At 41.9% G+C, this 14877-nt stretch overlaps 1 protein-coding gene and 1 non-coding gene across 2 annotated transcripts; one reads left to right on the top strand and one right to left on the bottom strand.

Annotated features, from left to right (window-relative positions):
* The first annotated feature begins 4245 nt into the window (after nucleotides 1-4245).
* Nucleotides 4246-10920, top strand: LOC123967316 (cell cycle control protein 50A-like). Its single transcript, XM_046043382.1, has 7 exons — nucleotides 4246-4730; nucleotides 5342-5461; nucleotides 5567-5674; nucleotides 6596-6683; nucleotides 6771-6917; nucleotides 8000-8209; nucleotides 8438-10920. The coding sequence occupies exons 1-7, from the start codon at nucleotides 4488-4490 to the stop codon at nucleotides 8629-8631; spliced, it is 1110 nt and encodes a 369-aa protein (XP_045899338.1). The 5' UTR covers nucleotides 4246-4487; the 3' UTR covers nucleotides 8632-10920.
* A 3470-nt stretch (nucleotides 10921-14390) lies between these two features.
* On the bottom strand, nucleotides 14391-14479 carry trnay-gua. The gene is given in 2 exon segments: nucleotides 14391-14426; nucleotides 14443-14479. It is a non-coding gene; the product is annotated as a tRNA-Tyr (tRNA).
* Nucleotides 14480-14877: the final 398 nt, after the last annotated feature.

The raw sequence follows: 14877 nt of genomic DNA, 5'->3' as shown, positions 1-14877 counted from the left end.
ACTCAGACAGTTCTGAGCACGAGAACAAGAGACAGAAGAAGGAGAGACTCAGAGAATCATGATGGTTGAGTTCAAATGGATTTCTTTATTTCTTCCAGCGGTGCTTCAGTTTACAGGTAAGAATACATATATCACATATATAAATGGAAGGCACATTGTAAAAAATAACTTGATCAATATTATTAAAGATTCTTTATTAGCTACATTTGATTTAACTAAGAAAACCAAATCTGTTGTTTCTAATGTGGTGAGTTTAGTGAACTCTTGGAAACTAAGGATAAAGAAATAATCGTCACTAACTATGAACATAACAGACATTTTCTCATTTCACTTTATTTTTCATCATTTTCTCAACAGCAGCAGCTGGAAAACTTCCCCTCTCCTTCACTGTCAGAGTTGGAGATGATGTCACTTTGCCTTGTGAAAATGTGATAGACGGTCAGCAACAATGTGAATATACTACATGGATATTCACATCTTTTAAGATTACTTCAAGCAGTAGAGCTGGTTGATTTTGGGCAGATTGGTGAAAACGCCAAAGCTAAATCAGACAGACTGAGTGTTACAGAGAACTGTTCTCTGGTTATAAAGAAGGTCACAGACGAGGATGTTGGTCGTTACACCTGCTTACAGTTAAAATCAGGACAACATCAAGCCCAAGGCTCTTATGTTCTTCTGTCTGTTATTACCAGTGAGTATTTCCATCATAATATTTTCAGCTCAAACTGTCTTGTTAGAACAATATACTGAAACATTTCAATAATTATGATCACAGTGATGAAGTTAACTTTACTCTTGTTGTCTTTCTCTCACAATATCTCCATCTTCACCAGTGACTGAACGTAAGGACGCTGATAAGGTGACGTTAACCTGCTCTGTGTTGACATATGAACAGTTCTGTAGTCACACAGTGAAGTGGCTGTATGAGGGTAAAGATGTGGACAAAGATAACAAAGACATGCAGACATGGCGGACTGGCTGCTACACCACTATATCTCTGGATTCTCATTTTAGTTACAAATCAAAGTCTAACTTGAAGTGTGAAGTGACAGATGGTTACTCTGGAAAAGTGCAGCTGTTCACCTTCAGCCCTCAGTCCTCAGGTGAGAAAACAGGTGAGAATATGCTGAGCTGTTTGATTGGTTTATTTGATGACTTGTTAGGATGACATCATTCTTTCTCATGTAGTGACAGCAGATGGTAAACACGAGGTACATTCTAACTGAACAGTTGTTTGGTTTTTCTTTTTTAATTTCTTAGGCAAGGATTCAACAACAACCAGATCAATAACAGCAGCACCAATGGGAACAACAACAACTGCATCAATAACAGTAGCAAAAACAACAGTAACACAAGAAGGTGAGAAACACAGTAGCTTACTCATGTTCTGTCCTCTTCAAATGACTTGCGTGAATTGACAGGCAGATGAACTCCATCGCCAATTTCTACACTGACAAAGACGTTCCATGTTAAGTTTCTTTAATGTAGCAACTGGCAGCAAAAACAAACATACAGTCAATAGTGTCCAAATTGCCACTATGTAAAGTACAAGATAAGTATTAAGTACACCGCAAATAAATTCAAAATCATTCACAATATTTACAAATAGATAAGATACTGGTAAGTTTTATGTTGCTTCATACAATGTATATGTTGTAAGGTAGAACTGAAGGTTTGTCAAAATTAGCTTATTGTTGCCGACGAAATTTGTGTTGGTTTAATAATATTTGTTTATTGCACTGTACATTGTTTATATTTGGAAAACAGACTGTAGACTTTATTTAACATGATTAACATGAAGTGTCGCTCTTGCCATTGTCCTTATGAGATTCATTTTGCTTGCTCTGTGCCAACCAATCCAACTTTTACCAGTCTGAATATGTAGTTTGTTGTATTGCTCTTGCCAAAAAGACCTTATTACCAATACATTTAAATGGCCAATGCAGTTTTGCACTTTTTTTTTTGAACAGCCAGAAAACTGATTCCACCTTCTACCTTGTGACTGAAAGGTTCTGAAAATGAAGTTGGGCGCTGTCTGAGCAGTGCGCAGCTTAAGAAGAGAACACACCTATATTTAATAGGCAATAAATTATGAAATTTCACAGCATTATCTCCTAATTTGATTGTTTGCTGAATCATAGTTTATTAAAGAGACAACAAGATAAGAATGACAAACAATCTTTAATTATTGGCATACTTAAAGTTTAATTGTGTATATGTTAGTGACATCTAGTGGTGAGGGTTGTGAATTGCAACAAACTCTTTTATTTAATGCAAATTCTGAAAGAAAGCATTATTGGTCACCTGATAGCCACAGGGTCTTATTATTGTAACACCATTAGCAATAAAAATAGATTAAGCACAACAACAGAAGGATGAATGCCCAAAAAGTTCTGGCAATGACATGAGCGAGGGAGAAACCTGAGGGGGGAGAGATAACGGCGGTCACTGACTGTGTGTCCATGTGTGAGAAAGAGAAAATGAGAGAGAGCGCTTTTTTTCTCTATTTACATTTAGGCTATATAATAACAGCACGTTATTATGACCAAAAGGTTGTGTTTAACTGAGAGTCCAGAGGGTGAGAGGCAGATCCAGAACAGATCACAGGAATATATTAACCGGGTGGGTTAATATATATTTAGCCTAGTAAATGATTTTAAACCACATAACTGCCACACTGCCATTGTCATCACTCAGTTTAAAGTGCTCCAACAGAGCTGAGGCCTTCATTTTGTTTTTCCTTTGATGTGAACTGGAGCGTTAAGTTCACTGCTGTGGGCGGAGGTTAGGTGTCACTTGATTATGTAATGTCTTTAAACAACAACATAGTTATAAAAATTATATTGAATTTCTGTCAATATACACTCCTAAATATTACACACTGGACCTTTAACAGACTATAATAAATCTAGTATTTTGTGATCACACTTGATTGAGACACACTGGGAATATTGTCCAGGTGAATATGTGGCAGGCAGAAAAAACTAGATAAAACTTTTTGCTAGACATAGAATTGTATTATAACACATTTATCATCTTTGCTTTGCAATATCAAGCCAAATATTCTCTGCAGATAGAAGAGATATTTTGCTTTATCCATTTGTGTATGTTACACCAAAATAACATGTACCACGTTAGATGAGAAAAAATATGGTCCATAATTTCAATTTCCTTTTGGGTTGATCAAAAACCAGATGCGCTGCTGCGTTCTGAACCATTTCTTTGACAGTTTGAAATTTTGTTTAGTGCAAAATTGTTAATAGTTTAAAAGATTTCCACTGGTATCCATTAAGTCAGCTATGAACCATATATTCCTCCCTTTTCAAAAAACAGATCTGTTGCGGTGCAATACATATCAGTTATTCCAGAGTACAGAGGTGTTGAGTGAGAAGTTATGTGCATATAAGATTTTCCAATACAATAGTATTTATTTGTGGAACTCTGACAGTGATACAGGTAATTTGTTAATATTAATGTCCGTCCTATGAAGATATTCCAATCCTCCCAATTGTTTTGAATAAGTGATGGTGGATGGTGCAATGGGTAAGACCTTTTTATATACAGTCTATGGGTAAGACAAATGCCTTTGGTGTGAGAGACCTGGGTTCAATTCCCACTGTGACCCATCCACCAATGTGTCCCTGAGCAAGACACTTAACCCCTCGTTGCTCCAGAGGCGTACGACCTCTGACATATATAGCAATTGTAAGTCGCTTTGGATAAAAGCGTCAGCTAAATGAATAAATGTAAATGTAAGTGGTTTGGAAAACAATACCAAAAGCCGCTGCTGTGTTTGATCCTAGACTTTAAAAGTAAGGAGAAATAAGTTTTCTCTGCTGTTTTGACTACTTTTAACAAAGATTGTGGCACAAACAATCTGGATTCATGGTGACGATTGAGTAAGAGGAGATAAATATAGTATGTTTGACTGGTTTGAGTGATGGGAAATCAAAAAAGCCTGACTGTTCATAACCCATTAGAATTATGGGTATACAAATATATTTATCAGGTAAATTAACTGTTTTTTAAACTTGTATAATGTCTTCTTTTTTTAAAACATTTCCCTATGTTGCTTTTATTTTTCATGATTCCATTAAGGCAATCAAAGTCAATAACTTTTCATTAGTCTTCCAACACAAACCACTTTCCGATATTCCCGACAGCACGTGAAGGCAGCTGCGACGACCACCCTCATGATTAAATCAGTGACGTCATCGCGCGTTGCGTTCAACTGCGCTGTTTGTAAACTTCCTGGAGGAGCAGACGGCAGTAGCTTTAATTTTCAGCTAGCCGTTTGGTGGCGATGAAAGTAAATGCATACCAAAAACAAATGACAACATAGTTTGTCAGTTCAGGTCACCGTCCGTCACATGTCAGCGCCGTTAAATGTGGCGTGTTTAACGTTACGGGTTGGTGACAGTCGGGGAGCTAACGCGGCGTTCGCTGGCAAACGTTAACAACAACTTCGGAAATCTCGAGCAGCGATCATGATGGCGTCTAGTTACAACGCCAAAGACGAGGATGGGCACATCACCGTGACCGGGCCCGGTGGCGGGACTCTGCGGAGCAAGAAGCCCGAAAACACCGCGTTTAAACAGCAGAGGCTGCCCGCCTGGCAGCCCATCCTCACCGCGGGCACCGTGCTGCCTGCCTTCTTCATCATCGGACTCATATTCATCCCCATCGGCATCGGCCTGTACGTAACGTCCAACAACATCAAGGAGTTTGAGGTAACGTCACGTTATACGGGCATGTCAGGACGGGATGACACCTGGATTCACCCTGAAACCATAACTCTATTCTGCAGAGTGACACAGCGACTCTATGTAGTGTTGATATTCCCGGTGGAGCTGGATGGACAGTCAGTCCGCTCACGCCAAACTCCATACAAAAAAGTGTGCATTTTATTCCAACCTTGCATATCGGCCAATTTTCACGCCTCCTGTAACTTAACTTAAACGTTTTCTGAATCTCTACTTACCACGGGTGAATTCGGCAAACTTGTGACCAAAAGAAAATCAGCTTTCACTTCAATAAAAGTTATAAAAAATAATCTGGACTGGTGCTGCCAGTAATACAACAGACATTTTGATCAGGTGTTTTATCTCATTACTTGTTGCTGCCAGCATTGCCTATTTATATTGCTTTTAATAGTTGACATATAATCTCTGTAATTGTAACTTACTAACATTGATCATGTGTCCATACCATACAAGCTCATAATAGAATAATCAGCATGTCTTTTCCTTGAGATTTTGTGGTTTGATAGTTAGTGTAAAGCACATTGTAGCTACTGTTTTGAATAGCGCTTAATTGATTCAGCTTGCTTGCTTGCTTATAGATTGATTACACTGGAGTTGACCCGTATAGCCCCTGCTTCAACTGTGCCCAGAACTTCAGCTGGAACAGCACAAAGCCTTGTACCTGCACAATCCCCTTCTACCTGGAGCAGCCATATGAAGTAAGAAAACCATGTTTTTGCATGCTTTAAAACTTCCATTGTACTTTAACATTACATAAATATTCACAAAGCCAGTTTGAACTATGCTTTGATCCTCATCAACAGAGCAACGTCTTCATGTATTACGGCCTCTCCAACTTCTACCAAAATCACCGCCGCTACGTCAAGTCAAGAGATGACAGCCAGCTGAATGGAGACACGGTCTCCCTCATGGTATCACTCGCTTCAATAACACGTTGTACCAATGAAAATGCATTATCACACTGTTAAAGCTGCACCAGGCAGCTCTGCACGAGATTTCAGCTTCAGAAGCATAAATCCTAAAGCATCAGCTGAACTTCAGTGCACAGAGAACGTTGTTGCTAAGCAGTCTGTCATTCTGATACACTCAATATAAAGTCTGTATTGACAAAATACTGTCAGTCAGTGGGAATAGCTCTCTTTATAGGAAACATTCACTCAGTGCTCGCTTAATGCAGTAAGACTGAATTTGATGCATCGTATTAAATTAACAAATGCATCCACTGCTTTCACTTGTGCTGCACTGGCAGTTTTTAGTCGAGCGTCAAACCACACAAATCTGTCTGAAGGTTTCACTAAGCAGCCAAGCTTGAGCAACTGTATTTTGAGGAATGCCGGAAGAGAAAAAGGGAAAGTAAGAAAACCACATAAGTAGCATTCTAATTTGCGATTATTTTGACTGATATTTCAATTGTGATTTTAGAGGGAGGACCATTATTAAAATTTTCATTGATAAACATATTAAAATGTTCCAAACAACAACGTTTTCTGTAGAATAGGATGTGTAGGCCAGCACAACTCTGCAGCACGACAATATTTAATTTAAAATGGTATTTTGACACACACATCGCCTTTAATAAATATTGTGCTAATTTGAAAATTAGTAGGCCAGATTGTGATTTTAATAATATTTCGATTAATGGTTCAGCCCTAGTGTGATCTTACATATAAAGAAAGAAGCCAGCATAACAACATTATCATTTATATTTTAAAGTCCCTGTTGTGTGTGAGGCTGATAAGTTGGGTGTGATTTTGTACAGAAACATGTTTGTTTCTAAATGCTGCCAGCACTCCGTGCCATTTTATGTTTAGTCTCCTTCTCATCGTTCACAGAAACCCAGTAAGGAGTGTGAGCCGTACGCTACTAATGAAAACAAGCCAATTGCACCATGTGGGGCCATCGCCAACAGCATGTTCAACGGTGAGCCCGCCCTGTTGACCACACACAACACAAATGATCAAAATGATTTAAGGAATTATTTCTAACCCATCTTTCTTTGTATGGCAGACACATTGGAGCTTTTTTACAACGATCCCAACGGCACAAAGATCCTGATTCCTCTGACGACTACAGGCATCGCCTGGTGGACCGACAAGCATGTGAAGTTCAAGAACCCTGGAGTCAACAACCCAAACCTCACAGCAGCTTTCCAAGGTATCAGCAGCAGCCATTTGTGTACCTGTTACTAACCTTTCTGCTTAGTTTGGATACCAACCAGTCAGCGCTAAGCCTGACCAGTAAATTAGAGGTTAACGTCAGGTCTTTACATCTTGTCTGTCTGATGGAGATATTCTATATTTTTCTTACTTCTTCCATGAAACAATCGATTCTACTAAAAGGTATTGTCCAAAGCCTGAAATCTCTTGTTCCTCTTTTCATTTTTGAGGTTATTTTGACTCAGTCCCACATACACTGTAAGGCGGCCCCAAACACTCACTAGAGCAAATGTCTTTTAAAGTGGGAGGTGGAAATATTTGGCTATCTTGGCTGTCTGTGGGATCAAATAATATTTACATGAATCCATAGATTCAGAAATTGAGTGAAACTAAGCAGGCAAGATACAGGGCTGTGAGGGTCCGCCTTTTTCTATGCTCCTTTTTCTATGCTTTGTCTGGGGGGCACTAGAGCGTCAGATGTGGATGAATCCACCCTTGAAAATAGTTCCCAACAAAAACACTCTTTCCTCCTATTTGAGTAATGTTTGGTTAAAAACCACAGCGAGCAGATGTTTTAGGGAATTACAGAGCCTTTTTTGATATTAAACTATTTGATTGTGAGCTGTTTTTAAACATTTTGGTATTCAGTAGGAGCCAATGGGTTTGAGACAAACTAACACACTGTTGCTTTTGGTATTTTTGTCAAATTTGTTGACCATAAAAAAGACAAAAAAAAAAACTTCTTCTTGTAAGAGCCACTAACTGGAGAAAGCAAGAAAGCCTGCAATTACATATCGGATGGAACCAAAATGGATAAAATTAGGATGCATTTCGATGTTGTTCCACATGTGGACAAAACTCTTGAGGAAACACTGGGAATGTGTTATTCAAGTTCAACCTTGAGCATACTGTGCATATGTATCAGCTGACACACATGCAGGCAGTGCAAGATGAACTACAGATAGCAGACAATTTAAAAATATACATTGGTAAACATTCAGGAATCACTTGTCAGTAAGGACTCATTCAAGTAGTTTAGACTTTCACTTTAACTCCGATGATTTTATCCTTCTACTTCAGGTACAACGAAGCCGGTGAACTGGCGCAGGCCTGTTTACGAGCTGGACGCTGATCCAAACAACAACGGCTTCATCAACGAGGACTTTATCGTGTGGATGAGAACCGCTGCCCTGCCAACCTTCCGCAAACTCTATCGCATCATCAATAAGGCTAACAACAACATGGTTCCAACTCTGCCGCGAGGGAACTATACCTTGGAGGTCGTCTACAGTATCCTTTATGTTAAAGTCACAACGTGATACCGTACACACTACATTAGACAATTTAAAGATCTGGGGGAAGTCAAGTTTAGAAATGAGAACAGAGAAAACACAGTAAAAAGTTGGCCGGCTAAACTTTAAACTTCTGAATTCATGTTGAAGTTGGTCTGAAAATGTTGGAGGAAAAAATAAAGTTGAGAGTTCAGAGTTGTTCCCATCTTTAACCATCTGAACCCAGATTACCCTGTTCGCAGCTTCGACGGCAGGAAGCGGATGATCCTGAGCACCATCTCCTGGATGGGAGGCAAGAACCCGTTCCTGGGCATCGCCTACATCACCGTGGGCGCAGTCTGCTTCTTCCTGGGCGTCGTCCTGCTGATCATCCACCACAAATGTGGCAACCGCAACAACAGCGCTGACATTTCTAACTGAGACGCCCGCTGCCCTCCAGCTCACCTCTGCTGCAGTGAACAGTGATCCTGTGACATCTGTCAGGGTAAACTTTCATCCAGAGGCCAGATTTAAAAAAAGCTAATGTCCTCATCAACTTCCTCAGCAGTCAGACATGAGTTTTAGGGTTTAAAACCGCTTAAATAATAACTATTTGCCAAAGTGAATGGAAAAAGGAGCCAAAAATCTACAGCCACAGCCAATGTCTAACAGCCGGGTATCCAACTGATGTGTCACATGATCAGCTGCCTTTAGATTCAATCAAGTACTACTGAGAATTCCTGTTCAGGCCTGGAAAAGTAATGTGGATTTAATAAAGTGTGTCCCACGTCTAGAAAAGTTTGTTAATCTGACAAAAACTGTAAAATGACTGCAGAACTTTGCTGGGACCAAAAAACTGAAACCAACCTGAAAAGAGTTTATGTTCTGCAGTCCCACACAAATTACACATTAGTGTCTTAATACGAGATTTTCGTGCTATATGTACGCTGAATGAGTAATTGTTTACTGTAGTCATTTCTTCTCTTCATCCTGACTGATACCTTCATACACAGACTACACTGTAAAAAATGGGGGGTACAAAGACCTCGTCCGGTACAAAAACACATTCTAGTGTTAAGCTTAAGTTTAAACTTTCTGGGCAAAATTATCCAAAACTTTCTGCTTCTCACATGTGAACATTTGCTGGTTTCTTCTAGGATTTTAAATTTAATATCTTTGGATAGTTGCTCAGACCAAACAGTCAGCTTGGGCTTGGTGAAGTTGTGACATTTATGGAACATACAATTTATCAAGAAAATAATCACTATATTTAGCTGCAGCGCTGGTTAGTCCACAGAAAGGAATTGCTTTACTGCAAAGTAGGACTGTACCTAACTATTATTATTTTCATTATTGATTAATCTGCTGATGATTTCCTCAATTAATCATTTACTTGATTGGCCCACAAAATTGTGAAAAATGTCGATCAGTGATTCTCAAAGTCCAAGGTGTCGTCCTCAAAAGTCTTGTTTTGTCCTCAGCCCAAATATATTCAGTTTAATATTGTCTTTAAAAAGGGACTCAAAGCGATTAATCAAATATCAAAATGGTTGCAGCTAATCGATTAATCCACAAATCGTACTGCAGAGCAGCAACAGGACGGATGATTAAAGAAAACAACTCCTTAAACATACATGTAGCACGTGAATAGTTTAAGACAAACGTGACAAAATCCAAACCCATCCTTTCAAGGCTGATTTTGAATTTGACTGCGTTCAACCCACAGAAAAAAACCCAAACTGAATAAATGTATTTAATATTTCTCAACCTGGCAAAACGGAGTAGACACTGAATTAGCTTTTAGCCCATTACTTTTACAGAAAATATAATTTAGCTGCATCATATGATCCTTGTTTAAAACAAAAAAAGGATCTGCCCGTGAATGACTGTAAAATTTGGGTAAACTTCCAGACCCCTTTAGACTCTTTAAGCTCCAAGCTGGTGCAGTCAAGGTTAGCTGGAGTGTTCTTACATCTTGAGTTGCATGCTGGTTAGCAGAGATGTTTAATGTGATAATCGAGCTTCTCGAGCAGCTCATCTTTGTGCCTCGTTTTCGTCTGTGACGTCAATCTTAATGCTTTTACTGAATGGTAGTTACACGTCAGAGGGAACGCAAATTTTTTTTTTCTGGTTTTTTTTTTTTAAGCTGTACGAATAAATGTTTAATTTTTTAATATTTATTTTAGAGTTTTAAGTCATTTTTGCATTGGAAAGCCAGTATTTGCACGCCAGAGCTCAGGGGACTTGAGTCTTAATTGGGTTTAAAAGTCGCTGCCTTGGTTTTGAGTGTGTAAATCTAATCCAGAAAAATCTACATTGACACGGTGTCGCTTCAGTCATTGTCGTTTACACGCAATAATAACACTAACACTATCAACACAGCATGATTAAACGGTAACGCAGTATGAGTCGATACATATGATTAAATGTTTACGTGTTTGTCACTCAATATTTACACTGCTGAGAGTGAATCTAATGCACACAAGTAGTTTTACACACGAATCCTGCCATGTTCAGCCCTCCAGGACCTGAGATTATACATTTATTAAAAAAGATGCATGTTGAAATGTGCTGAGTCAAAATATGTTATGTATTTTCGTTTAATACATTTCATTAAGATAAATTGTTCAGCACCACAACAATGTGAAGCACTAGATTTGACATTTCTTTTGATACTCCATTTGTGTTGTACTGTTGTGCTTTAAAATAATAAATTGGTCTCTGACTTGACATGTTTGATTGTTCCTCGTTTTTCCTGATGTTCATGAGTAATCATTCATATTGTAGTTGCACTGATTGAACATTCCTATCGTAGTTATCATACTGTAGACAATGTGAATATTTCTGAGTGAGGATGACTGTGGTGCAGCTGAAACAAACAGGACTAAATAAGGTTTAAAAGTGAGTTTTTCATTACCTGCTGATAGTCTGAATGTGTTTTGACTACAGTAATAAAATACGAAATTAACAAGATTTTATTAATGATAATAAATAGACGTCTAAAACTTTACAGTCACTTTGAACCCATAGACACATTTTCCACTGCAAAAGATAATTAATAGGCTAACCTGCTGGGTGTGACTGTGACTACAATCACAGGTCATGAGTGTCATGTGTCTTATATTTGATCTATTTTCATAATTAGGTCACCGGCATTTTGTCCCGTCGAGTTACAGCTTATAAATATAGCCTTCCTAATTGAAATCGAATGTAATGGGCTGTAGCACTTTGGAATTTCCTTAATGAATGATAGTCTGGTAAATGATGAATGAGCAAAGCTGTATAGTAGCCTAATAATGTAAACGCATTGATCCTTCTTCCCCTCCTGCGTTTTATAGCCAATCATGGTCCGCGTTGGCACGCATTCATTTTTCTAGCTCCACCCGATTAAAGTGGCGGATCTGCCTTTAATTACACGTTTCCATGGTGAATCGTTGTATCGGAGCTCCATTGATGATGGGTTATTTTCATCCCCAAGTACGCGCTTCAATCAGGCTCAACATACTCCGAGTTGATTGAACTAATTCTGATCAGCTGTTCAGAGTTTCCCACCTCAGGCTCAATCAACCTAGAGCTCAGGGATAAGCTCAGAGTTTGTTAAGCCTGCTTTGTGAAACAGGGCCCTGCTAACGCTGGATGTGGACAAGCTAAGCTTGTATGAACATATCAAGCAAACAAACCCATCTCAGCTTATAAATAGGCCTAATAGGTGTCTTTGTTTGGAGCTATATTACGATCGTTTTCACGTGTTTTCTGGTGTTTTTAGCAGTTTTGTTTGATGAATTTCTCTACTTTGGACTATTTTTCCCTCTGGACAGTTTTTTGTTGTTTGTGACCCCCCAGACGGCAGTTTTGGAGCCGTTTGGGGGAGCTAGGAGGTTGACATGGCTGATACCAAGGCCGAGGCAATGAGGTGCAAGAGGGGCGCAGAGATCGACGCCAGGAAAGCGCAGCAAGCCGGGGCCGGTGCCAAGGGACTCGGGTGCCCCCCCCCCCCCCGAGTGGTTTTTCGCCCCCTGCGGATACTAACGGGGGGGTGGGGCCTCCACCGTCTTCGGACTCTGGGGTGTACTTGGACATGGACGTCCTGGCAGTTATGGACGCCAGGAAGCACCCGCCCTCTATATTGAGCCGCATGAAGAACCGTGCGGCGCGGCAGGGGAAGTCTCCTTATAGGGCGCTGCCGGGCGCGGGCAAGACGCTGGGGACGGGCTTGTAGGGGAGTGTGGTTTTTATTTTTTTTTCTTAACAGTTGCTTGCATCCTTTCTTGTAATATCCGGGGGCTGCGCTCCCATGCCAAATGTATGAATGTTTTTAACCAGTACGATTGTGATGTCTTGTGTCTACAGGAAACGTGGTGGGACGCCAGGATGGTGCGGCGCGTTGGCACCCTGTGGCCGGGTTGGATCTTTCATTCTTTTGGTTCGGACCGGTCGCGGGACGTCACTGATGTTGTGTGTGTGTGGAGCGACAAGGCCGGCAGAGTGTTGGTCCTCGACTTCCTTGCGGACGTGCGGGAGTTCAGTCTGGGCTGCGTGCACTGACGGTGCTGAGCGGGTGGCCTTCTTCGAGGGGCTGGCTCGGTGGTGCAGCGCCAACTGCTTGTGGGTCGGGGACTTTAACACCCCCCTAACTGTGTTGGACCAGGGCCGAGGTGGGCCCTTGGCCCCTGACTGCGGTAGACGGGCACTGTACCGGCTCATGCGTGAGGCTGACCTGGTGGATGCATGGAGGGTGGAGAACCAGGGCGCCCGCGTCTACTCATGGCGTCGAGTGGCTCAGTATGTGCTCCAGACGTCCAGGATTGACCTCTGCCTGGCCTCGGCAGGGGTGCTTGGATGGATGTGTGAGTGTGAATATGGTGACAACGCTTTCAGTGACCACCGGCATCTTGCTCTCACTCTGGGCCCTCCTGGGCCTAGGGCGGATGGGGTGTGATGCTTAAATGCCAAGCTGTTGTCAGACTCCTTTTAAACAGGCATTGGTAGCGTTAGTCGGCGGCCTCTCCTGTGATCTCTGTCTGGTGGACTATGTGCTGGCTTGGTGGGTGGGGGTCAACCACCTTAATATGTGGGAGGGCCAGGGCTGCTGATGGGAGGGCGCGTGAGGCTGGTCTGCGGGCAGAGCTTGAACATGAGGCGCATAGTTTTGCTGCCGAGCCCGCTCGGAGCCACGCTCGTAGCATCAGCCTCACCGACCAGTTGGCTGAGCTCGCCAGGGAGAGATGCAGGGGAGGCTGCCATCGTGAGTTTGGGGCTGAATAAGAGCCCGGGGCTGGATGGCCTGACTGGGGAGCTCTACCGGGTCCACCGTGAGCGGCTGGTCTTCGAGGAAGCTCGGCGGAGGGGTGAGTTGCCGGGTGCTATGGCTGAGGGTCTCATCTCCCTCATTTACACGGGGGCCGGTGACAAGCCGGACTTGGCCAACTACAGGCTCCTGACAGTGCTCGGTGCAGATTATAGTGTTTGCCAAGGTGGTGGCCAACAGACTGAGGGCCGTCGCATCCGCCCGAGACAAGAGCTGGGCGGATATCATGGGCAGGGTCAGGACCAGGCTCACCTTCTGGCAGCAGTGAGGCCTGACCCTGCATGCCAGGGTTGACATCGATGGGGAGCGGGTCGCCTGTGTTCTCCGCACTCACGGCTTCTCTTTGAGTTTCAGGGCCGTGGCTGCCTGGTGTGCTAGGGTGGAGGCGGTGTAGCTTCAAGCGAAACAAAAAGGGCCTGTTTTGCTGGTCGACTCTGAGGGGGTTGCCTGGCACGACACGCCAGCGCGTGCTGAAGCGTCCAGAGAGCCGAGCAGAGAAGCGGAGAGAAGAGAGGGCGAAGATGTTGCGTGTCGCTCTTTTGTTGCCTGTTTTACCTTCAAGCTAAGCTTGTCTGAACATATCAAGCAAAGAAACCCATCTCGGCTTCTAAATAATTGCAGAAGAACTACACGGAATTAGCAGAACATGTCTCTGTGTTTTACCTACTAGCGCTGGATGTGGACAAGCTAAGCTTGTCTGAACATATCAAGCAAAGAAACCCATCTCGGCTTCTAAATAATTGCAGAAGAACTACACGGAATTAGCAGAACATGTCTTTGTGTTTTACCTTCTAGCGCTGGATGTGGACAAGCTAAGCTTGTCTGAACATATCAAGCAATGAAACCCATCTCGGCTTCTTGTTTTGTCAGTCGGACACAAACATAAAGCACCTCCTTCGAGCTGGAGTTGAACCAGCGACCTAAGGATTTCTGACATTATGAATCTACAGTCCTCCGCTCTACCAACTGAGCTATCGAAGGGAACGCATCACTTTTGAGAACACCCAATAACAAGGACATGGACATAACAGAAACCTTTATTACACTGTGGAAATGCTTGTTTAAAACTGGTTCATTGTTGACTAAAGTCAGACTTACCTGCTTGAAATAATTGCAGAAGAACTACACAGAATTAGAAGAACATGTCTCTGTGTTTCACCTGCTAGCGCTGGATGTGGACAAGCTCAGCTTGTCTGAACATATCAAGCAAAGAAACCCATCTTAGCTTCTAAAAAAATATCAGAAGAACTACACAGAATTAGCAGAACATGTTTCTGTGTCTGCGTTTCACCTGCTAGCACTGGATGTGGACAAGCTAAGCTTGTCTGAACATTTCAAGCAAAGAAACCCATCTCGGCTTCTAAATAATTGCAGAAGAA

This window comes from Micropterus dolomieu, unplaced genomic scaffold, assembly GCF_021292245.1.
Source record: "Micropterus dolomieu isolate WLL.071019.BEF.003 ecotype Adirondacks unplaced genomic scaffold, ASM2129224v1 scaffold_259, whole genome shotgun sequence".
NCBI lineage: Eukaryota > Metazoa > Chordata > Actinopteri > Centrarchiformes > Centrarchidae > Micropterus > Micropterus dolomieu.
Note: the sequence above shows the minus strand (reverse complement) of the source record. Positions and strands in the feature narration are given on the sequence as shown.

Bases quoted from the DNA above. Each gene is read 5' to 3' on its own strand.
- LOC123967316 (XM_046043382.1), top strand. From the start codon at position 4,488: ATGATGGCGTCTAGTTACAACGCCAAAGACGAGGATGGGCACATCACC. The intron at 6,918-7,999 runs GTATCAGCAGCA...CTTCTACTTCAG, and splicing joins CCTCACAGCAGCTTTCCAAG to GTACAACGAAGCCGGTGAAC. The intron at 8,210-8,437 runs GTATCCTTTATG...ATCTGAACCCAG, and splicing joins TACCTTGGAGGTCGTCTACA to ATTACCCTGTTCGCAGCTTC.